At 42.9% G+C, this 24,518-nt stretch overlaps 1 protein-coding gene across 1 annotated transcript in view; it reads left to right on the top strand.

The window, feature by feature from the left end:
• The first annotated feature begins 1,888 nt into the window (after window positions 1-1,888).
• The window catches only part of GABBR2 (gamma-aminobutyric acid type B receptor subunit 2), a 520,678-nt gene continuing 498,048 nt past the window's right edge, over window positions 1,889-24,518 (top strand). The window contains exon 1 of the mRNA XM_027451831.3: window positions 1,889-2,806. Coding sequence (XP_027307632.2) covers window positions 2,492-2,806 — 315 coding nt within the window. The 5' untranslated portion in view covers window positions 1,889-2,491. The remainder of the gene's footprint in view (window positions 2,807-24,518) is intronic.

Genomic DNA, 24,518 nt, shown 5'->3' with positions numbered 1-24,518 from the left:
TCCGATTCCCAAAATAACAAAGGGTTGCTGCTGTACCAGTAACCAAGACAGACGTCGAGCAGCTGCTGCTAATATCCGAGGTATTAATTCTGTCACACCATATAGCTTGGACTCGAGCTTTCTTACAAAAAGGCTGAGTTCCCTATAACTAGGAGATTGATTTTGAAATAAAACTCAGAAAGCTGATAGCGTTCCAGAGACAGTGCGAGCGCGCGTGTTAACAGAGTGCCAATATTGCAGAATGATAACCAAAGTGATCCAAGTAGCTGTAGCCCTTGTGGCCAAGAACTGGAGAAAATCACAGAATGATGCGGGATACAAGCAGTGAGGAATGGTTTTACGTGAAATGGGTTTTGATGAACAAACTCGGGACCTACAGCGGATACGGCTGAGAATGGCAAAATGTTGTTTAGCATATGAAATTCTGATTAAAAATAAAATTATGCAAAATCAATATGGCCTCTGCTCCTGTTGGGATCCTAGGAAGAGCTGTTGGTGTTGTGATAACCAGTTTTCTGGAAGGAGGCAGCTTACTGTAAGTTTGCAGGTGACAAATTGGGGGCAGGCCACATGTACAAATAACGAGTGCACATTTGGCTTTATCGCAAGGCCGGGTCAGCCACAGGGGAGCAAAAGAGTAGCGCATGCTTTTTGGCAGAAGTGATTCAAAACTGGGCTGTGGATTTCTCCACAGGGAGGCAGCCCCTGCGGACAGCTTGGCTCTCCTGCCTCTGGGGGCTGCTTCCCACAGGACTGAGGCTGCTACGGGTGGCCCAGGGCAGGCAGCTGTTCCTACACGGAGCAGAAAAGGCAGAGGTGCCTTGGAAATGCCTCCAAGGGCAATTCCTGAGGTGAAATTCAGTACAAAAGTGAGGTGCAGTTATTAAGCTTAGCTTATGGGTGTGAGGGACGATCAGTGATGCTATGTCTGCTTAATTTGATACAGGCACGATGAGAGCAGGTGCTTGGAACCTGGAATAAGGTTATTAACGAATCTGATGTGCGTGTTAATGACTGAAATAATATTATCGGGAGTGGTGGCAGACCTTTTAGTACTGATGCCCTTCAGTCACCGCTGCTGGGCAGCATCCTGAGGGAAAGGCCACAACACTGGGCGTGTTATGGGGCTACAAGCACAGGCTTTAGGCCCACGGTCTTCTCAGCAGGCTGCAAAACAGAGCAGGGCCGGTGAGGGCTCCAGCAGGACACAGGCAGTGGTGGGCAGTGTGGGGGCGCCCCGCAGGCCTTGGTGACTTCATGGAGGGGCTCGTTGGGTGCAGGGGGCTCCTGACCCCCAGGCGGGGCTGTGGCAGCCCTGTGTCCCCTCAGGAACCTCACGTTTCTTCTGTGCATTGCTGGCAGCCGCAAGCTGCAGGTGCAGGAAAAACAGACACGGACAGAGCCAGGCTCTGGGAAACGGTGAATTCTGCGGGGAGAAGAAAAACAGTAATATAAAAATATAATAATAATAAAAAAAAATACAAATCCGGGATTTTTTTTTTCAAAACGCCCAACTCCCCAGCGTGCTGCAGAGTTGCCATGGCCCAGGCTCTGTGTGTGTGTGTGTGTGTGCCAGCGGAGGTGCCAAGCCGGAGTGGGAGCGCGTTTGCGTGCCGGGGGGGCTGCGGCGGGGGGGAAACCGGGGCGGCCCCGGGGTCTACGCCTTCACCCCGCACCCCCGCGGGTGGGCAGCGGCCGCCGAGCCCCCTCCCCGCTCCCACTCGCGACCGAGGCCAGGTCCCCCCCCGGGGCCGCTGTGCTCTGCCCCCGCACCCCGTTTTCCCCGGGTTTGGGGCGGGGGGGTCCGGCCCCGCATCCCGTCCCTCTGCCCCCCGGGAATGCGGCACTAAACCCCCCCCCCGCCCCGGCTCGGCACCGCTCCCCTCCCTCCTCCTCCTCTGGCGTTTTGGAGGGGGCTTTTTCCCCTTCGGTGTTTTCTGCCGGAGCATCCTCATCCTATTTTTTTTTTCTCCTTGGGGAGGAGGGAGGTGTGCAGTGAGGGCCCCCCCCCCTGCGCCTGAGAGGTGTCGTTCCTCCTCCGGGAGCGGAGAAGAAGGCTTTTTTTTTGGAGGGGGGGGGAGGATGAGGAAGAGCAGCCGGGAGGCAGAGGAAGGTCCCGCTCCCCTGCTGCTGCCGCCGGGGAGAGGAGGAAGAAGAGGGCGGTGGGGAGTGCGTGTGTGCGTGTGTTTGGGGGGGTTATTTATTTATTTCTCGCTCCTGGTGGTTGCAGCTGGCAGACCTGGGAAGGAGTAGGCGCCATTGCCAGAAGGATTATTGCCAGGGGAGGGGGGGGGGTGGGGGGGGTGAAGAGAGGAGACCCCGAGGCTCCCGGGGAAGCAGAGAGGCGTTTCTTTTCCTCCCGCCTCGGCTCCTGCCGCCGGGGGATGCGCCCGGGCTGAGAGGGGCTCGGCTCCCTCCCGACGCTCAGCCCTCCTCCTCATCCTCCTCCTCCTCCTTCTCCTCCTCCTCCTCCTCCCCCCCATCCAGCAGCATGCATCCCTCTCCGCGGAGACCGGCCGCTGCCACCTCCAACCCTGCCATGCTCCTGCTGCTCCTGTGCCTGGGCTGGGCTCCGCCGGGCTGGGGCTGGCCGCGGGGCAGCTCCCGGGGGGCTGCCGGGCTGCCCCCCAACGCCACCACGCCGATCTCCATCATGGGCTTGATGCCCCTCAGCCAGTCCGAGGAGGACCAGAAGAGCAAGATCGGCCGGGGGGTGCTGCCCGCCGTGCAGCTGGCCATGGATCAGATCCGCAACGAGTCCCTGCTCAACCCCTATTTCTTGGACCTGCGCCTCTACGACACGGAGGTAGGGACCGACGCCCAGGGCCGGGGCGCTGCGGGCGCAAGGGCAGCGCGGACACGGGGGGGCCGGGGCTGGGGGGAGAGGGATGCCCGGCCGGCCGGCGGGCCCTATCCTGAGAGGCTCCCCTGACACCCCCCCGAGGTGCCCGGACACCCGCCTGCCAGCCCCCCCAGCAACAGATGCACGCCGGCCGCTTCCCTTGCCGGGTTTATTTTTTTAGGGGGGAAAACCGGGATGGAGTCGTTCCTGCAGCCCGGGCTGGAGGCAGGGCTCCTAAGGTGGGGGGGATCCCCAATGCTCCGGGAGCCCCCCGGGGCCGGGTGGAGGAGCTCGGAGGAAAGAGTTAAATCTGCGGTGCCTCTGCCCGGCCCCGGAGCGCTGCCCCCGGCCCGGCCCGGCCCGGCTCGGCTTGACCCCGAGCTTTCTCCCCCTCCCCTTTCCCCGAGGATGCTCGGCGAAGTTGGGTCCCGGCGGCAGCCCCCCCCCCAGGAGCCAGCCGCGATGGGTTCGGGTCACAACTTCGGGAGCCGTGCGCTGGCTGAGAGAGGCTCGGGCCCCTCCTGAAGATGGCACTCGCCTCGCGTGGATCGCCGCAGCTCCTTTTCCAGCACAACCCCCGGCAGAGCGAGGGGATGCTGAAAAAAAAAAAAAGAAAGAAAAAAACCCTAAACCCTCCCGGGTGACATTTAAGGCAGCCCCCGTCTCTTCTCCTCTCCGGCTCTGGGAAGCCGAGGGGAGCGCGGCTCTATCGGGATGCGCTGCGCCGTGGCAGGGTCCCCGTCCCCCAAAACCTCAGGCAAATCGCTCGTTTTGGGGTGGCAGCGCTTGGTTTGTCGGGGTACAGCTTCAGGTACCTTGGGGCAGAGAGAGGCGCGGAGGGCAGCATCGCTGGAGAAGTCGTTCAGGAGGAAGCGTGGTGCCACCGTGTTTCGTTGTGCCCAACGGGAATACAGGCAGGATCAGCCCCGAGGAGTCGTTTGTGTCCTTAAAAAATGAATCCCGGGGAACTCTGCAATCATAATGAAAAGAATTATGGGGGATTTTCTGAATGACATTACCTGTTTCATAAAGTGAGGCACTGGCTGGGGAAAAAAAAAAAATCACAGTTCTCCTAATCCTGTTTTCATTACATTATTCTATTTAGCTCCATCCCTTGGATGGAATTGTTACAGAAATAACACATGCAGGGGAAGCAGATTCTTCCTCGGCAACATCTTCCCTCTTCATCCAGAAACGCTGTAATCAATAAGGTGCCGCGCTTTATTGCAGTCCAAACATTTTGAAGTTCTTAATACAGATTTGGGGTTCTGAAGAAGGTACTTGGCACTAAAATATTCAGAAAAAGAAAGCATGCCCTATTTGTTCTGGAATGAGTATCAGTTTCTTAAAAAACTGCATTTTTTTACTGTTTTGTACTCTAGGGACATAAAGAATCAGGATCATGTTGCCAGCTCGCTGGGTAGCCTTGAATGCTTTTAAAGCAATTAATAAATGGATGGTTATGGAATGCTAAGTCGGGTGAACATATATATTTGGAGAGCAGTTGGATCATTATTGCATGCTTAACAGTGACAAGTAAATAACTTAGCGTTCCTAAGGAGCGCTAGATTGACTGCACCAAAACGGAGCAGGCTAATGGCTGGAATAGCCATTAAATATGTAGTGGCAGTGCAAACTTTTTCACTCCGTTCAGACATTATCTTATTTCTTCTGGGCACTTACAGGAAGCAGAAGGGTAGATCGCTCCTTGCGCCCGCTTGGTGCTCAGCCTCTTTCCTGAGGTTGCCAATAAATAGATCCGCCTGACGGGCCTGGATCCTTGTCCTTACATAATCACAGACCGGGGAGACGTTCTCCCTTTCAGGACTTTGCAGATGCTCGTGACATTGTCAGCTCTTGAAAAGAGAGTGTGAAACCTTGAGCACCCGGGGTTTTTGAACGGCTGGAGAAAATAATTGTAATATGTCTGTAGTGCTTTGGAAATGTATGGCAGTGATTCAGAAACTCCCTCACAGAGTTCCAAAATCACCCACTGCTACGAACTGATGTTTGTGTGGCAGATTTGCATAATACTTTAATAAAAAGGGCATGAAAAATAATTGTAGAAATACTATGGAAATGAATAAATTGGATACTTTTTATTATTATGTATGTAGTTTTCTGGCAAAGTTGAAGTGAACGTTGTTTGCTTGATATCTCTGACTTGTGCAATGGAGCATAAGAATGCCCTTGCTTTCTGACCAACCATCTGAAGAATTGCAGTGGGCTTTCTAAGTTGGGCTGGTGTTTTCTCAGTACATGAACTCGCTGCCCTTTGAGCACACAAGCAGCAGCCTTGGTGTTTATCAACACGTTTAAGCTGAATTAAGCATATAGTTCCTTACAGTCCTTTATCTACCTCTCAACCAGTTGTGATTCTATGAATTGCACCTTTGACACAAAATCTAACCACGGGACACAGAAAGTACATGCAAATGCAGAGGCTGCTGGCTTGAGTGCTGTTGTTGATGGTTAAATGTGTTTGGTGTGTGACCCTGATCCAGGTCAGTGAACCCTCTTTTGCTAGCCCATGGGCGCATCTTTATTTGTTTGGACCTTCCTGCCTAGGTTCGGTGAATAAAATACAGCTCGGGTATAGGTGTTTGCAAAGGCCAGTCTAGGTTAGTGACTTAAGGTAGTCCCGGAGTTCATTTCAATGAGAACAGGAGCAAACTCGAGATGAGACTCTTGGACACAGTGCCATAATTAGGTTATTTTAGAAACAAGAGTGATCATCTGTAAGGAGTCTTATCCAAAGCCCATTGAAAGTAAAGGCAATAATTCACTGATCCCAATGGCCTTTGGACCAGGTCCTAGAAATAAAGGGCACTTGGTAGTTTATGATGTTGGATCAATAACTGTGATATTTCTTCTTTTTTCCTGTCCCTGTGATCGTAACATCAGTTTGCTGAAAATGCAAATAAATCCATTGTGGAGCAGTGAAATAAGCTCTATACATGCTTGATGCAGTTCTCAACTTCATGTAAATCAGGAAAGATGATAATTACTTAAGCATCCTGGCACACATCTGTTGGAGGAAAAAAAGCACAATAACCCTAAAATAAGGAGCTAAGCAGTCTAATAGAGAACGTTATGAATTTCAACAGTCTTTAATTTGCATCAGGCAAAAACTGACCATGCAGAAAGTAGAGGAAGAGGCATAGTGGAAGAAGACAAGGGCTTTAATGGAAGTTGGATATCTGCCCTTCCGCATCTGGACATCTTCCCTTGAATATGGAATATATTTCCTGACTTCTTTTAGGATTGATGCTGCAAATGTTGCACAGAGAGGCTGAATTTGTTTTGAATCTAAAGCTGTGAATGCAGGTTAGGAGTCTGTCATTTGTTTGGGAAGATCAAAGGGAGTCTTGACTAGCTGAAAAAAAAAATCTTCCAGAACTAAGTGGGGTATATTATCACAAAGAGAGAAGAAAACTCATGTTATGGTGGTGAGATTATTTCATTTTCTCTAATAACCGCAAATAACTTGTAGTAATCCTGATGTAATCTCATCTTTATATAATAATAACATACTCTAATACCTTTAAAGAGCAAGCTGGCATAGAAGGGTGGGCTCGGAAACATACACAGGACTCCACAAAATCTTATAAGGGAAATGTGAACTTCTTGACATTTAATACATATTTGCCTTCTTCTATTCTGTAATTAAATAGAAAGTGCCCTGCCTAATTTACCTGACAAGAAGTTACAATTTAGGTATGTTATAAATATGCTTTCTCTTTATTTTCCTCTTTTACTAAGAAAATCTCAGTGTTTTTCAGCAAACCCCCCCCCCCCTAAGGTTTAAGGAAGTTGTATATCTATACACCGGTCTGGGTTACTCCTACCAGCTAATCTACATTAGAAAAGGCCTTTGGCATTCAAATAAAGGCATTTTTTTTTGCAGAAAGTCCAGTCATGACTGGTGATGGCAAGGTCTACTCATGTCTTGTTTCTGCAAACTAGAATCAGTAACTTATGAAGGACAGTGAACATATTCTAGAAACAGGAGAGATGGTTTGTGTCAGTAGTGCAAAATAAGGGATCCTCCCAGGAGCATGGAAGAGAGGGAGCTGGTTCAGGGGTTGGTCCTCAGAGGTTGGTCAGGGGTTGTCCTCAGAGGAGGACAAGCAGCTCCTGGCTGCCATCTGACCAGCTCTGCCCCAAGAGAATGGAGCACGAACAGGTCCCCCGAGAGAAATGGGCATGGTGTGCTGGCTAGGCTCTCCGTCTCAGGAGGCACAGGTTAGAGACAGCCGCTGGATTTGTGCAGGGAAGCATGGTACATCAGAGCCAAGCCAGGATACTTGTTCCTGGATCATCAGATGAGCTTGTGCCTGGTTGAAGTAGAGGGGTAATTTCTTACCTTTAAATATCACCAAGTACTTAATGCTTTCTGATATATGCAAAGAGTTTAGACATTAAGCTGACGACACACTTGTGTTGTCAAAGGCATTTGTATATTATAAAATGAATGTATATTATAAAACAGACAGCACCCCCTCTGACTTCCTTGCAATATGGCTCCACTTGAGGCATATAACCTCTTTTTGCCTTTGAGTTTTATAAACTTGGAGGGAATCAGCTAAAAGTTAAGCGTTTATGTTAATTCTATGCTGGCTTTTCCACTGATGCTAAGATGTGGGTGGGGAGAGGAGAGAAATCATGTATTCACGGCACCCACTCCTCTGGGTGTGGATCTCAGACCTGCAGAATGTATATCCTCTAAATATCTCTGCAAAGAGATTAAAGCCAATGTATCATTTTTTCTGGCATATGTCTTGCAATTTCATCTATAACTTATCCTATGCACACTGCAAAACACACTGTTATGGGATCTTTTGCTTCAAATGCCAAACACACTCTGTCAGCATGGAAAAGTTATTTTTTAGTAAATCCAGGAAGGAGTTTCCTTTTTCATTTGCAGAAAGAGGGGGAAGACCCTATCCTCTGAAATGGTTACCAGCTGAAGCAAATTACTTAGGTTTGTGGAAAAGATGGGGTGTAATATCTTGGCGATAACTGTGAAGAAAATATTTGTGGTAGGAAAAGGGAGAGGAGGGAGCTAGAAGACAGACATTTAATGATGGCATTCACATCAAAAGTTGTAGTGTAATATGTGCATTGTTTTAATTGAACACATGCAACTATTTGAGAAGACAACAAATAGCATCACATGTCAAGGCATCTCTGATCAGGCATCAGATCAGCAGTTCACATTATTGATGTAAGCACAGCAATGTATGCATTTGTGTCCTGAGCCTTGTTCTTTGCTTTGAATTTAATTGCTTTATGGAAATTTTCATGGCATATAGCAGAACAGCAGTACATTTGAGGAAACTGCAGAAGCTGGGAACCAAACAATTCTTTCATGACACTCAAGCAGAGGCCATTGCCACCACAGAGAGGAAGATTTTTTCTTAGGAAGGTTTGAGCCATTACATACAGAATTCTGGCTCAGGTGACAAATGGTGGAAGAGAGGAAAACAACTGTGATCCAGTGTGGCTCAGCTAACTTTTGGGAGCAGCTGGGGCAAGCGGAGAAGTACACTGAGGTCGGTCAGCACTGATGTGACTCAGTCCTGCGGAGATGTGTGTTGGTATCTGGCAGCCCCATACATTGCCAGAGCTCCATTTCAAGCAGAGAAGGGTACAGTATAGATACATCACTTTTTTTTTTTTTAATTTGTTTTTGTGCTAGAGATCATGGAACTAAGCCTGAAGCCTTTGAGGAGCCAGTCACATTGTTGTCTGATTTGTGGGTCTACCCGAGCTAGAAATGATATTTTTAGTTCTTTCCTTGTCCCCCGGTTCTGGCATTTATATACCAGTAGCCTGACTCCTGAAGCAAGCTGGTTCAGCCACAATATCACTCTGACTTAAACAAAGTGCCCCTAAGAATAGCTGAAATATATCTCCAGTCACACGGTGTTTCCCCTTGCCATGCTGCTTATGCTTGAGGGATGACAGAGCCTTTTCTGCTAGCCAGGGGTGCCTCTTTTTGTGGAGGATTTTGCTATGGGTAACATCTGCTGGATTTGGGGGCTGTTTTATGCTGCCTGCTGCATGGAAACGGCAAACACCAAATTCTGTTCTTTCAGATTTATTTTTTTTTCTCCTGTTGGAATAACCGTGTAATCTCATCGCCAAGTCAGTGATTGATGTCCAATTTCCATGTCGTTAGCTTTTCATTATCATAAGACTTCAGCTCTGACAATTTTATCCATAGCATTTTCCAAATAAGTATTCCCGAGTGTGAAAATGAAAGCTAACAGATTAAAGGTAAATATCCATCTGAAAATAAGTCACAAAGATCTTAGAATATAAGGGCTAATTTAGCAGGGCTGTCCAAATTGTTTTACTGAGACTCCTGAGACATGAAGGCCCAGATAATGGACTAATTGCTTGAAAGTGAGCAAAGTGAGGGATAGGATTAGAAAACTTAGGTTTCCTGCTATGGCCATGGTACTTCTCTTAAATAATTAACGTGTTCTAAGATCAGAGGACCATTAGGATTAGCCAGCAATTACAATATAGGCCATATATTTCACCTGGGGATCTCTGCCTGTTCCACTATAAGCTAGCATGAGCAAGCCCTCCCATCGTGTCTTCAGGTTTCCCCAAATCCTCCCCACAAAACTCTTCTCTGTGATTTGCATGAAATCCCCTTAAAGGTGTGTTGCTATTTCCAGCTTACGCTCTGCTGATCATCTTCCTTTCTGCGGATGTAAAGGCCATTTTGCCACTATTGCCACTGGAGGAGCTGATGATGTTATCTAGGTTATTTTCAGAAACTTTTTTTTTTCCTTTCTTTTGATTAAAGAATCACTAGCACATGTCTTTAAAAGAAGATACTTGTTCGATCTGTTTCCTCCAAGCAGCTATGCATTTTGATTTTGATACCCCTTATCTAAGACTGGCCTCAGTCTCTGCTGCAGCTTCAATGACCTCCAGAATTACACAAAGATACAGACACACAATAGGTGTCCAAGTAACCATTTTACATCCAAAACCTCCAGGGAAAAGTAGTAAGAGGCCCCTTTTGGGTTGTTAATTAACTTCCTTTCCACTGTTTACTGCTCCTGCTTTCCCGGGTAATTTAATGTTTTTCTAGCAAAGAACACATATCTTTCTTTACAATTGTTATTCAATATAAAGTGACAGCTTTTGACAGATTAACACTTAGTATGGTAAATAATACAGCCCGTAATGTTTTTCAAGAATTGTGATTTTCAGACATTCATTTCTGTGTATCTTAACAGCATCATATAGAAATACTTCAATATACATGTATAGTATAAAAACATTAAGCTCTGGGCTCTTTCATATCTCTTGTAAGTTCTATAAAAGCACCTTGAGTTTTGCTTTCCCCCCACCTCTGTGAATTTGGAGAGCTCAGAGTATCAATAATTTACTGGAGGTTGACTGAGGGAGAGCCCGCTTCTTCTTTTTTTCTCTTCCACTTTCTCCCTTTCTAAAAATTGTAGGCAGGACTGAATTCCATGATGTTGGTGACAATCTAGTCTGGAGGGATGTACTGGTGGCAGGAAGACTTTATGTGATATAGTAAAATAAATTAAATAGTAATAGCTACCGCTACATAAAGAAAGCAATATAAAGACATTTTACATTCCAGATCTTTAAACTTAGACAGGCTTCCCTCCTCTCATAATTTCTTCTTGTAGAGAATGCTGATGGTATCAGCTCCAGATCACTTTTTTTTTTCTTCTTTTTTTTTTTCTTTTTTTTTTTCTTTTTAAGTTTCAAGTTATGTCCCTGAACTGAACTGAAGATTTGCTTTCCAAAAGCACAGAGTGATTTTCAGTTCCTGTCAACATCAGTGGGATGCTCAGCACTTTAACACGCCAGCCCACCTATGAAAATGCAATGTGCTTCTATGAGAAAGAGAGCTAGAATTGCCACATTTAATTAAGAACAAAGGCATTCATAGTTCCTGGCTTTAAACTTTCAGATTGCCTGGTGAAATAAAATGCTAGTTTTGTTCAGCCTTTGGGATACAGCTCCTTTCAGGATTGATGTCAATATTATTGGAGTTAAATATCCTTCAGGATTAGATTATTTCATCTCAAAGATTGTAGAGAAAATGTACAATGCAAGGTACAGGTATTTTTAAAAATCAGACATTTTTTAAAAACCAGCCATTTTGGTAACTAACACATATCCATCAGATTTTTGCTGCCTATGGAACTGGCTCACTTGACCTTGGCAAAGGTTATCTCATTTAAAGGGGACAGTTAACTGAAGGGTAGAGAAAAGGTTTTCCTTGACCGGTGAGTTCAAAACTTTGGTATTACTAGAAATCATTTTTCCATTCTAGATTATTATACAGCAAGGTACAGATTAAGGCCCCCCTGAGCATTAAACTAGATAGACGGAGCTGCCTCGGTTTTTTTTCAGCCTTTTGTGTACTCCTGTGGCTTTCTTCTGAAGCTTTTACAGTTTGTCATCTTCATTCTCAAAGTGCTACCACTAGAATTTGATGGATTACTTGAGGAATAATCTCACTGATGCGGTATATACTAGTAATATTATCTCTTTTCTTCAAGCCTGCTGTTGAGCACGAAGGAAATGAATCTGATCTGTGTGCCGCAATGCTGGGGAAGGGGAAAAGGAGCTGAGCTGAGATTTTCAGGCTACACGGGAGAAGCAAGACACTATGGTTTGCGGCACAAACAATTTTCATTTGCCTCCTTCAGAGGAAATCTGGCTAGCTACAAGCCAATTTGGTCAGTCCTGGTTGGGTAGCAGAAAGCAGATACCCTGATCATTCGAGTAACGCTGTGGGAGGTAAATAGCTCTAGCTAAACAGCCGGCTACTTGAAAAGCTGAGACACGCTAGAGCAGATAATGGTGCCTCGATATTGGAGCTGCTCTTGGCACAGGTGGAGGCTTGGTCTTGATGTGAGAACAGGAATTGCCATCCAAAATAAATCGTAATGGATTCCAATGCATTACTGAGGTTTCTCGGGATATGTGAATGCTCCGTACTCTAATTACACTGAGCGATTAAGCAGCAAGATGGGAGACACAGGGGACAAGAGGGGTGAATGATAACCTACTTTGAAAAAACTAACATTTGAGACTGGGATTAGAATATCCTATAAATGTTAATGGGTGTTACTCAGGAGGGATGAAGTTTTGTGTGGGAGGAATGAGGTGACATATAGCTTGAATATATAGCCAGCTTTAAATGCAGTTAACGTAGTGTACAGTCAACCTTTTACAGGAACCAATAATTCTTACACTGATTTATGGTTCAGAAATACTGATCAGGAGATCGAGAACTCAGTTTAAAATGCTATAAAGACAGAGGATAATGTGGTAAAAAAGGCAACACATAAAAGATTTCCCTTTTTGCCTTTGAAATACATTGGCTATAGGCAAGGCATTTATGCTATTTTTTTATTATTATTTTTTTTAAGTTCTCAGGGACTGTGCTCCTACAAGGGGGCATGGTTTCCTCCTACAGTTTCCCTCTCTGAAAATTACTCAGCTTGTCTGTGCAGATGTCACAATGGAGATGCCAACAGTGAGTCATCTAGTCACCAGTTGTGTCCTAAGGCTTTAAGCTAGCTCTTGAAAAAAGTGGTCCTTACTGTGCTGAAGAACAAGTATCTACCTTTGGTAAAGTCCCCCAGAATAGCAGGGAAGGCAAGGTGTAAAATGAAATGGCCTTAATTTTCTGACACTGAAATCAAATTTTAAGATGATTAGCATTTCAAATAATTGTGAAAAATCAGCTTCAAATTTGAGAACTGCATGCAAGATGCATTTAATTGATTTAGCAGATCAGCATTTCACAATTGCTATGTTTCATAGCATATTCTGAGGGTGTTAAAGATAGTTTCTTAATTAAATTTTCTCAAAGGTATGACAAGGACATTAAAATGTGCTTTTATAGGTATTAAACCTTGGGAGATGTTATTCTGAGACTGAAAATGATATCTGTATGATCAATCATATATATGGCAAATATGGTTAGTTATTTCATCAAAATGAAAACATATGGACATGTTTCATCAAATATCATGGGATTAATTAGCAATAAGAATACTGTATAAGAAAACTGTATAAGAAATATTCATCTGGTTAGAGAGCTAAGTGCTTCTCTCAGGAAGCAAATTATAAGGAAGCAAGTAACATGAGGCTGCACTTGTCCATTATCTTGTTGGTTCCTTCGCCAGTTATGGGTTAAATGCAGCATTGCTAAGGAGGCCCAAATGTAGCACAAGGAGAAAAAAAACAAAACAAAACAAAACAAAAAAACACTCATCTAGATTGAAGCCACTTACATACATATAAAGCAAGGTGATGCTCCCTAGAATGCATGCTCTTAAAATTTATGTCCATCCATATGTTGCTGAAAATGGCTTCATAGCCTCTGATACACCATTTCTCTCTCATGAATTTAAATCCATCAGCAGGGGCGACAGGGGTTGAACAAGGTGTGCCAGCAGATTCACGTTTTGAACACAGAAGAGGATATTCAAACCACATTTTTTTGTTGCCTAAATATGAGCCAAAGCCGAGACCTCATGCAGCCCCATGTTCCCTGCTGAGTTGGTGAAAAGCTTTTAGGCATAGGAGGAGAGCAGTTCAGAGCACCTTAACTGTTGAGGTTTGGCAGCCTAAGTGTCCTGCTTTCCTCCCTTCCTCTCCCCTGGTGTAGTCAATATTGAAATAATGCTGGTAAGAGAGGCTGGTCCAAAGACTATTCACCAACAAAATCCTATTTAAGCCTCTAAGAAAGGTATTAAATGGGATTTAAGCAACATCTTGGCCTACATTGGCCCTCTGCTCAGGCAAGAATTTCATCCTGAGTTTAAAAAAATGCTTAAAAGATATATTTTCAATAATCATGTTATGGATTCATAAGAATAAGGAATAGAAAATACCAATCAAGCCATGGCATTAAATTATTGCTACGTAGGACTGCACTTCCAGAGTGTGCCTCCTACTTAGTCTTGTGCCCAGCTAATGTGCTAAATTTCTGTCTAGGGGATTCCCCTAATGAATTCTGACCCTGCTGCATTTCATTTGGACATTGCCTTGCACAGGAAGAACAGCAGTATTTCCTTCCCCACACGAAGGGCTCAGTACAGCCTCGTGGCTATAGGCAGTGGTGATGAAGATGAGCGAGGGATGTATATCGGGTATTGCTATGTCACCTTGTGTTTGTGCCTGAGAATTCATGGAGAGCAATAATAATAATTGGCTGGGCTCCTTTCTTGCCCACCCAGTTGCACGAGTGAGCTGGCAGAAGAGACGCTGTGGACAGTTAGCAATAAATTGAGCGTATCTCCTGCTTGGGGCTAGTCCCTGGGCCCAAGGCAGACATTTATTGCCTCTTTATTCAATATTATTTTGCTCTTTTTGCTTTTATTTATCTGTGTATTTCCCTGCCCTTATGTCAAACGGTTTATAGATTGTAATTATAAATTAGAATGCTTATAATTAGACTTCACTGGGAGTTTTTCTCTTGAAGCTTTTTGGTTGTATGTCAGTTTCAAAAGAATTTATTGACCTGAAAATGTTTTGAAACACTGTGTTTTGAAAATTTAAAATAAAAAAACCTTACTTTCTGCATCAAGCTAGTACTTTGTTTTGAAATGTCAACTATTCATGAAATAAATTGCCAGGCTCTGAACATATTATTTCAAATTTGATTTGTATCAAATCAAACTTCTGCCTATGAGCCCTTCCATTTGTTTTTCTTTCAGATTATTGAGTCATGAAAACCTTTGAGGTTTTGGGTTTCCATCCCAGCTTGGCACAGGGCATTTCTTTTGAAATCTTGCATTTCCACAAGATGGCAAAACAATTTGCTATTCAGCTGTGTGTATAATGAGACTGCCCAGAAAATCGGAGCTTTTTTCTCCTTGGATAAACAAGCATCTCTCAGGCCAGATGTTCCTCCCCTCCCCATCTGTGGGCTTGGTGCTTGCATTCCCCCCCTTGCCTGTGCCAGCATCCCAGTATGTGTGGGGTCTTTCTGGGCATGGGTGGGATGGGGAGACGTGGCTGCTGTGTGCGACTGCTGGATCTCCCGTGTTGTGGTGGTCGTGTATCTGTTCCCTTCTCTCCTGGTGAGTTTAGGTTATCCTGCAGCAAAGATTTTCTCTGGCAGCACTGCTCTCTTTTCATTCCTGCGTACACAGCACACGCTTCATTCCATGGCCTGCATTATTACCCGGAAAGCTGCAAATAGAGTGATGAAAGTACTTAGCCAGCTAAGACGGCATGTGAAATGCCTGTCCAAAGCTAGGTGAATGTGCATGGGAGAGACAGACCTGAATTCTGTGCACGCTCAAAACTTTCACTGATCTTAATGAAAAAAGGGTGTTTTTGAGAAAAGCAGAACCAGGCACGGGATATATCGCTTTGAGCTAACGCAGCTTTTGCACTTGGGGGTATATGAAGTATCATCAATACGCAGCACTCTGTATTCTCTCTTTGGTCTGTATGAAGCTGATTGAAAATTTGATATGTGCAAGATGAAACAAGCGGAAGCAATCTTCCTGCCCAGCTGTGTACAGAATGCTGAAAATAGGACTTCAGTGCACAACCATACTGATCAGTCCCTCGAATACCCATTTTCAAAGGAATCATACTAGTTTGTTTATTGATTTGTCACCTATGGATGAGTATTTCTGCTACAGAAATGTTTAAAATGACACGTGTTTAAAATTAGACTTGGCAGAGCAATTTGCCTAGAGATTATTCTTGTGAAGTATTGATTCACAGCACTGCTGTGAGCAGGATTACTGTCCAAATTGGAAAAGCCAGCCGTAGAGAGGTCTTTATCCTTTAATAACAATTAGCTCCTTTCTTAGAGGGCCACAGCTGACTGAAGCACAGGAAAGCTGCAAAATGTCAGGCGACCAGAGAGTCTGAGGCCTGCCAGCTCCTCAGGGATGCGGACTGCAGGGGAAGGACGAAAAAAACGAAGAAAACACCAAAAAAGATGGTTCTCTGGAACTGGAAATTAGACATTGTGGTGCTGTTGGTGTTACTGGTGGCCAGGTGCTCTGAAGGACTGAATCGCACTCGCCTCTCCCTTCTTGGGCTCTCACCCAGCAGCTGCCTGATTGACCGCAGAAACCTGACGGCAGGCATCCTGCCCGCTGTCCGCCTGGCCCTGCAGCACTTACACAGGCATTCCTGGATGCTGAGGAACTACGAGCTCCAGGTTACCTTCCACGATACACAGGTAAAAGGGTACAGGTGTGTAGCTGGCTCCTATCCTGGCCAATCCTCCTCTGCTGAAACACAGTATGTGATGGCCTGGAAAAGTCTGGGCAGATAGATGGATGCCTGGCCATGACAGGGAGCTTGCAGTTCAGCCCTAGGAACTGCTAGGAGCAGGAGCGGAGAGTGTACAGATGGGGTGGGATGGAAAATATGTGGCTCTCCAGGGGTTAGAGGTAGCCAGAAGTGTTCCCCAAACCCACGGCCTGCTGAGTTCTGCTCTTCTGCACTGCCTGCGGTGCCTTGTTCCTCCTGCCCTCCCTGATGATGGCTCTGTAGGTCACCTTCTCTTCCCACTGCTGTGGTAGGAGGGGAGAGAGCTGCCCTGGTCACAGCCTTGCTTTCTGCTTTGGCAAAACGCTAAGGATGTGCAAGATATAGGGTTTCTGTGGAGATAGGTATAAATGGTGCTGAGTTGATATCTGTTGCGATACTCTCACATCTGAGAAAAGCTGTCTTTTTTTTTTTTTTTTAACCTTTTCTTTAGTACCTTTTTCTTCTATCTTCTGTACAGAAATTAAATATGGAAAATAAATTCTTAAGGTCTGCCTATTCAGCTGGCCAAAACACCTCTCACAAAATTAAGAGGAAGGACGCCCATAGCAGTGTGGTATGGGACTGCCAGCCTGATCTTGAGAGCACTGACCTGAGCTTCTGTCTCCACGTCCGAGGTGTGTTGTGGAACAGATGCCCTCAGATGCACACACATGCTTTACACATGTATATATGTGTATGTTCTCCATATACAGTAGCAAATTGCTTGATATTTTGAAGTTACAAAGCAGCGCATCAAAAATATTTGCTTATCTATAATCCTTTAAAAAAACTACGCTGTTACAATTAAGTTATTAAAATTAGACGTTATTACACCAATAACAATTGCACCACATTATATAATGGGAAGAAGGCACTATATGTCTTCTTGTGAGGCTCTAGAAAATTATCCAAGGGAGAAATTCTAATGTAATTTTAATTGTGCATTTCGTTCATAAGCACTTTGTGTAATTTTTGAAGTGCTTCAACATACAACAAACACGATCCCATATGCTATAAAGTCACTTGAAGATAGCTTCCATGTTCAATAATATAACACAAATGTATCAACTGTATATACTCATTATGATTTTTTTTCTGTTTTGTAAATTACATTTAATACAACTCACTGTTTTATTTATCTGTTTATAAGACCTTATGGGAAATGTAATTATAGATATGCAGTCCTGAAAAATATGTACATCTTAGTTTCTCATGTAAAACTACAAAGATGCACAGTAACAATTCAGCTTAAGTAACTGGAAAGTGTGGATATGAGTGTAGGTGGACAGCAATTAAAATCTAGTGGTATTTACTTGTATACAGTACTTTTAATTCTGTTTCACTGGGACTGGGGAGATGTAGGGGGATGTTTGTTTGTTTATTGCATTTTCTTAGTTTCTAATTCTAGGAGTAACTCAAAAATATTTTTCGCCACATAAGCCTTCAATAAATTTGCATTGCAAAGCTTCAGCTCTGTTGCACTAGCCTCTACAATTCAAACTGAAATATCCAAGGAACTTGTAATTATATTTTTGAATCAACCCCTGGGGAAAAGAAAAAAAAAAAAAAAAAAAAAGGCATGTCATGATGGCTTGTAAGAGTTTAACAAAAATGTGGGACATGAAGATTTCTGATATTTCTTACTGGTTTTGAGAGTGTATAGTTTTAAGTACTGATTACAGACAAGCTGCAGAGGTCCTTGGATTTAATCGTCTCTCAGGGGCAGTATGGCTGTGAGAGAGTTGATTCTGTTTATTAATGTTGTGAACCCAGATCTGCCATAAGTGACCTTATACAACCTTCCAATTAACTTTCTTTTAAGTAGAAAAAAGAGGTGCTTGGCTCTTTGGATGTGGGATCCTTCAGGACTGTGACAGATAATTGACTTTTTGGCATAGTTAACTAGGGAGAGAGAAAAAACTGCATCTAGAAATATTTGTGTCAGTTTTTTTGAAAAGTAAAAAAACATAAAGTCATCTAACACATAACGTTGCATAGGGTTTGAAGAGCGTTGTAGCTTCTTTCATGAGTACAGGGGAGTGGAGCTCCTCTCTGTCCTGTGGCTTTGAATCCACACTTTCTGCTTCCCACGAGAGAGCACTGCCCTACTGCACAATAGGGTGTTTTGGGGAGAGTTCTCAGTCTTTTGTTTTGCTACTGTTTTATTTCAGCTAATTAGGCCTTCACTCCGGCATGTGAATGGTAACTATGAGATGAAAGAAGGACTCTTGCAAGAACTATCTGAATTCTTTGTATCAAGTGAAGCTATTTTAACAGGGGTCTTTCAGAAAACTTTCTTCAGCAGAGCACTTATAGCTTGGTGGTTTAGGCAGTAAGCTGAGAACTGAATGCTTTCTTTGACTGATTTCTTTTAGCTCCTATAATTTAACATGCACTTCCAATTACAGTATTGCCAATTCCTTGGAAGTGGAAATGCCTTGGACACTCATGATGAAGCACTCCATGTGTAAAATAATAATAATCAAAAATGCTTAAGCACTCACTGGGATGTGTTTCCCACCTCTAACTGAAGCACTGAAGCAAGGCTGAACTTGGGTTCTGCAGAGAGGCCAGATCCTCGTGCTGTTGGACAGGAGGTGTGGGAAGGCAGAAAAGCTGCATCTGCACATTTGTGAATCCAACCACGGAGCAGCTTTTTAGTGTTGTAAGGGAAACTGTTCCCTTGAGATTTTTAACTGTAGGGGTGGGCGGCCAGGTGTAATTGAGCTGTCTGTGTATCACTTTATTTCTGTCTTTCACTGTGTGACTGACATCTGGAGGTTCTCCATCTTTATCTTCAGGGTGACCGGGTTGGCAGATTCTTACAGGCTTAGGCAAACCTAAAAATAGTTTTAATGGTGGAAAAAGAACAATGTTTCAGTCCTTCAAAGTTATTCTTCTGTTCTTACTCAGATTTCTGAGAGCTAGTAGCCAGTAGAAGAACTGTGACGTCAGTGCTTTGACCAACACTAAAGTTGAGGGGAAGCATTCACGTTCTGTGACAGGGACATGGCTTAAGCATATAACCAGACTTAACTCTACCACTGTTTTTTGTTTTTGGTTTTGTTTTTGTTAGTTAGTTAGTTTGTTTCTTTGCTTTTTGGCACTTGACTAAGTCTATCCAATGCATATCTTCTCTGACAAAGTTGATACATGTTCTGGTCTGACTTAAAGGTTGGTTGTCTTTCCTGTGGTAATAAACTGGTTCCTTTGTAATGGAATGACACAATAACATGATAGCTGTGTGTCAGCTTCTTTAAGGCATAGCATTTATGCTTATTAAAAAGAAAATAAAAAGATACAACAACAATAGAACAGTCACAGAAAGTGACATTGAAAAGCAAATTATTTCTACATTGAAAATAGCAATATGTGCTTGCTTTCTTATCCTACGTAAATAAGAAAACAACTTCTACTTCAAACTTAAGATGCAGCAAAAAAAAACATGGCACTTAGCTTCTTGGATTGCAGGTAGGAATCCTGGAGGTATTAAAGAGAGGTGTGGATGTGGCACTTAGGGATATGGGTTAGTGACAGGACTCAGCAGGTCAAGTTGAAGGTAGGACTTGATGATGTTGAAGGTCTTTTCCAACCTAGATAATGTTAATAACTTGTACATGTACAGGCATTTCTGTTTGAAAACAACTAAAAATAGATATCTCACTATGGCTTTAACCTACAATTATCACACATTAGTTATTGTTTCATAAACAAGAAAAAATAGTTATTGTTTTTCACGTGTGCAGCTCATAGCATATGATCTGTAACTCCATCTTGTACACATGCATATCCTCTGTGATTCTCTATGAAACCATCTTCCAGGAGAAACATAGTAAAAGAAAAGTGTTTTACTATTCATAAAATCTGTGTTTGGTGATACATTCAGGTGGGTGGGTTGTTATTGCCTTGCTCTGTCACAAGATTTGAAAAGAAATTTTGAAAACTTTTGTAAATTGGTGTCCTGTGAAACTTACTAAAAGATGGCATGTTTGGTAAGTCAGTTCGTGATATTTAACATTCACACGAGAAAGGTATTGTGTTTTACGTCTTAGAGAATACAGTTTCTCAATACCTTATCACAGGCATGAAAAATATGAACCATAAAGTACTTGTCAAATGCTAATTTTAGCTTTCCTAAACTGTTGTATCACTATCTCTATTATTAAAATCATCTAAATGAAAACAAGAAGAAAGGGTGTTCTGTTACTTTTTTTTTTTTTTTTCCCCCCAAAAAAGACTTAATTATGATTCTTGGCAGTAGCTCTTTGTTTTGTAAATCATATATTTAAGACAAAGTATAAGTATACAAGTCTGGCTAAATTCCTTGTAAGCTACTCTTGTGAACTACCATGGAAGGTATCCAGTTTCAGTTTCATTCTAATACTTTATTTTTCAGTGCAGCCAAGGTTTAGAGATGTACAAAGGATACACAAAAGTTGCCTTACACTAGCCCTTTCTAAATGCTATTCTAACTAGTTCTCATACAAAAAAAGGAGACGGAGCTTTTGCTGTTTTTACCCTAAACTACTCAGTCTGTTACTCTCATCTCTGTGATTCCTTAGTGTCACCTCTCGTTTATTTCAGGCATTTGAAGTGGATCTTTATGATGCACCTGAATATATCAGTGGTGTATATGCAGGCATCTGGTGTGACAAAAATGATTTGGGCTTTGCATTTGTTGTATTCCCCTTCCTTTTTCCTAGCCATAAGGAATTTGAGTGGAGAAGCCAGTTAGCGGATTCAATGAGGGCTGACAGCCCTGAAGAGAGGTTTGGCATTATGAATCTGGCGGTGTTTCTGGGCATGAGGGAGTAGAAGGGCTCTGCTAGGGCTGTGGTTCATCTGATCTGGCTTTAGAGGTTTGTGCTGTGGGTATCTCCCTTCAGCTAGTGAGGCAGAGTTCCCTATGTCGTCAAGTAGTTGGCACTTCTATGTGGAAAAATTCATCTGACCTATTTTAGGTGGCTATTTTAAGATAAAAAGAATTGTGTCCTAGAGAAAGCTTATCTCTCTCTGCGAAGTATAAAGGGAGGCTCAGATGGCTAGTATAGATGTAGATGTCTTCTATGTAGAGATTTGTGTTGCGTCAGCTACAGCCTACCCTAGCAGTCTGTGGGAATTTTAATGTAAAAGGCTGTAGTAACAATGTGTTTCCATCACCTCCAGGTTTCAGTGGGATTTCAGCAGACGGTCCTGAGAACTCAGTTCCCACCACCCCCACTTCATCTTTATCGGTTTCAAAAATTCCTTCTTTGGTCTCTCATGTCTAGCCAGAAAGCCTGCAAACCAGGCCAGCGAGGCCATACATTGTGCTGGGAATCCAGGAGTGGAGCATGGGGAGCTCCTCCATGGGCACTCAGGCCACCACTTACCTAAGCTGCTCTCTGGCTTTGTGTTTAACTCTTGTACAAAGAGAAAATTGTTCATGCAGAGCGCAATTTCATTCAAAATCACATGAATTGGGAATTCATATTGCTGTCACCAAGCCTTAGTTTCAAAAGCCAAAAGGAAGGATAGCTCAGATAGTTTTGACATAATTTTTGAAATTACATGAGCTTATATTTTGCTTTCAAGATGAATTTCAATTGAGATGGTAGGGAGTTTTAAAATATATTAAACATTAAAGTCAAAGCTAAAAGTCAAAATAAAAACATCTAGCCATGTGGAGATTAAAATTTCTGTCAGCACAAAATGTACTTTCCTTTTTCCAGAATTCTCTTTCATAGAAAAAATAAATATTTGAGATTTTCTGTTTGTACTAACATAAACTCTCCCTCTCCCCCCTCAAAATTCTTCACAAAATCACTTGCTCGTGTTCTGCACCTCTCCACTCATGTCTCCTTATAGATGACTTGCTGGTGCAGTATTCTTCACAGATGTATATTTTATAATCTTTCTTGTAAAGTTTCACAAAATGCCTCTTCTCAGATTCTAAAATGAAAATGAAGATCTGGCAGAATAAAGAGATTCTGGGAAGATTACTGCATATACTACACTTCCATTCAGGGAAATTTTAGCGGATCTTTTTATTCTGGTGTGTTCTGTCTGAATGAATCCAAGTCTCTGGTGAATACTATTGCTCTTGGAGCAATTTACATGATTTTGATTTGTGACTTGTGCAGAATTGTCAGCTTCTACAAGAAATATGACCAGTGATGTCTTCATTCTGCTGTCATTTGCAGGCATAGCCTGCAATTTTCTTAGCTTTCACTGTAAAGCAGTGAGAAAACCATGCAGAGACATGTTTTACTTTAGAAGGCAAGGCACTTTAAAACAAAAATTCATTAAATTCTGGATCTATTGCAGTTAGGTGAAATTATGGCAGCCTCATAAACTCCTCTGAGAATGGTGGACTACTAGTTGACTAATAAAGTATCCAAAGAAGTAAATCAGGATTTCTTTCAAAATAGGTTGGGGTGGCCAAACTGCTTGATTGAAAGTGAAAAAATAAATAGTTTTACATAATAATTAAAGTTTATTTTATCTTTCTTTGGCATAGACAATCTTCTAAAATAGAAGTGTCTTGCACTGTCAGATGCTGTCTATCTATTTCTGATACCAGCTGATACCATCTCCTTAGAAGCATTTCCTTGTTTAACGTAGAGCAGCAGTAAATATTTTAAATATATAGAAGGGCTTTGGAATAAAAAAGGAATGAAACACTGTTCTCTGAGGTTGTTCATACCCAGTTCTGATTATTTTCCAAACCTTATATGTGCATCTTAGCAAAGTCCTGAGTCCTGCTGCACCCATTCCACAGCTCTTATCCTTGACTCCTGCTGCAGGGATCTTCTTCCTTGTTGTTAGCATATACATTATCTTGGTTCACATCATTACTGCTCCAGAGCTCCTTTCTGCTGCCCGTGACCTCTGACTCTGAGCACCCTGTGATTTCTCATCTGCCCACAGTCAGCAGGAGAGGCAGGGATCCAACAGAGGAGTCATCAACAGGAGGCTGATAACATGTCGTGAAGAAGAAGTAGGTGTTTCACAGGATTTTCTTTTTAAGAGAAGTATCAGGAAAAAGTACCTCCCTAACAGCTTATGAGCAATTTCCCAGCACAGGACTCCTTTAGGAGTACATTACTTGCTACCATCTAAAAGACAAGGGATGAAAAGACTCAAATGTTGTTAATAGAGTGCTGTATGTGAAGAAGTGAGGTTTGAAGATATAATGAGGGATGTTAATTCTGGAGGCATTTAGCAACAGGAGGAATAGCAGAGAAATGTATTCTTATTCACATTTTAATCTGGAATGGGCTTGTTGTTGCTGAGTGGATCCAGTATTTCTGCTGTATTGCATAGATTGGAGGCTAGAATGGCAAAATTTCTGAATTTTTCTCCCTCAGAACTGTAGTATCTCTTTTTGAAAGATATGCAATTTTTATTCAGATCTTCCAAGGGTGAGGAATTTACTGCATCTCCTGCAAAGTTGTACCAGTGGGTCCTTTCACATGTTATTTCTGGTTATACTTTCCTTCTGCTGCTTTTCAGTTGTAATATATAATGGCATATCTGATAGATTTGAGATCATACTGTCATCTCTGCACAGCTGATTGTGGATTATGTTCATCTCACCCCTTTCTATCGGTTGTGATAAACAGATGAAGCACGTTTGTTTTCCTGCTGCAAGGCAGAATCTCCAGGAGTTATATCATTCACTGAATGAGCTTTCTGGAGAGAGAGAGCAGAAGAGTGTCACCATTCTCTCTTCGCCTGCTTGACTCCTACTTCACCCTCGTACAGTAGAAGCATGGTTCCCATGGCAATTGCCTCCTTTATTCCTGCTGATGTGCTGAGGTCCAAAGAACAGTGGGGATACAAATCTGATATAGGAAGAGAGCCCAATTTATTTCTAAATTGTATGTGAAGGTAAAAGTGTCTCTAGAAACTTTCATATGTCCTTGAGTTATCAGCATATAGAGAGTACTTACTCTTCCTTCTTGGAATAATGCTGAGAGTCAGGTGGTGTTCATGAAGTATAAGGAGTTTAAACTGTAATTGTTTCACTTTGGACTTCTTGATAGACAGAACCACAGTATGACCTTTTCTGCTCGAGAGAAATTAGAAACCCATCTCCCTGATGGTGAAAAAAAAAAATAATTAGCATGAGAAACTGAGGATATTTTAACATTTTAAAATGTTTCACATATCAGTGAAAGACTGCTAATCTTTATTTGCTGAATACTGCATATATAAATTTACAGTACTTTCAGTGGAAATTATATGATGGATGTGTTGTATACTTTGGCTTTAAACTTACCTGCATATGTAAATGTGTGTTCCTATGTAGTACTATAGGAAAATGTGTGGGACTGTGGTTGGTTTTGGGTCCAAAAGGCTAGTTTCTTGTTTTGGGTTTCATTTCTCC

Source organism: Anas platyrhynchos, chromosome 2 (genome assembly GCF_047663525.1).
Source record: "Anas platyrhynchos isolate ZD024472 breed Pekin duck chromosome 2, IASCAAS_PekinDuck_T2T, whole genome shotgun sequence".
NCBI lineage: Eukaryota > Metazoa > Chordata > Aves > Anseriformes > Anatidae > Anas > Anas platyrhynchos.
Note: the sequence above shows the minus strand (reverse complement) of the source record. Positions and strands in the feature narration are given on the sequence as shown.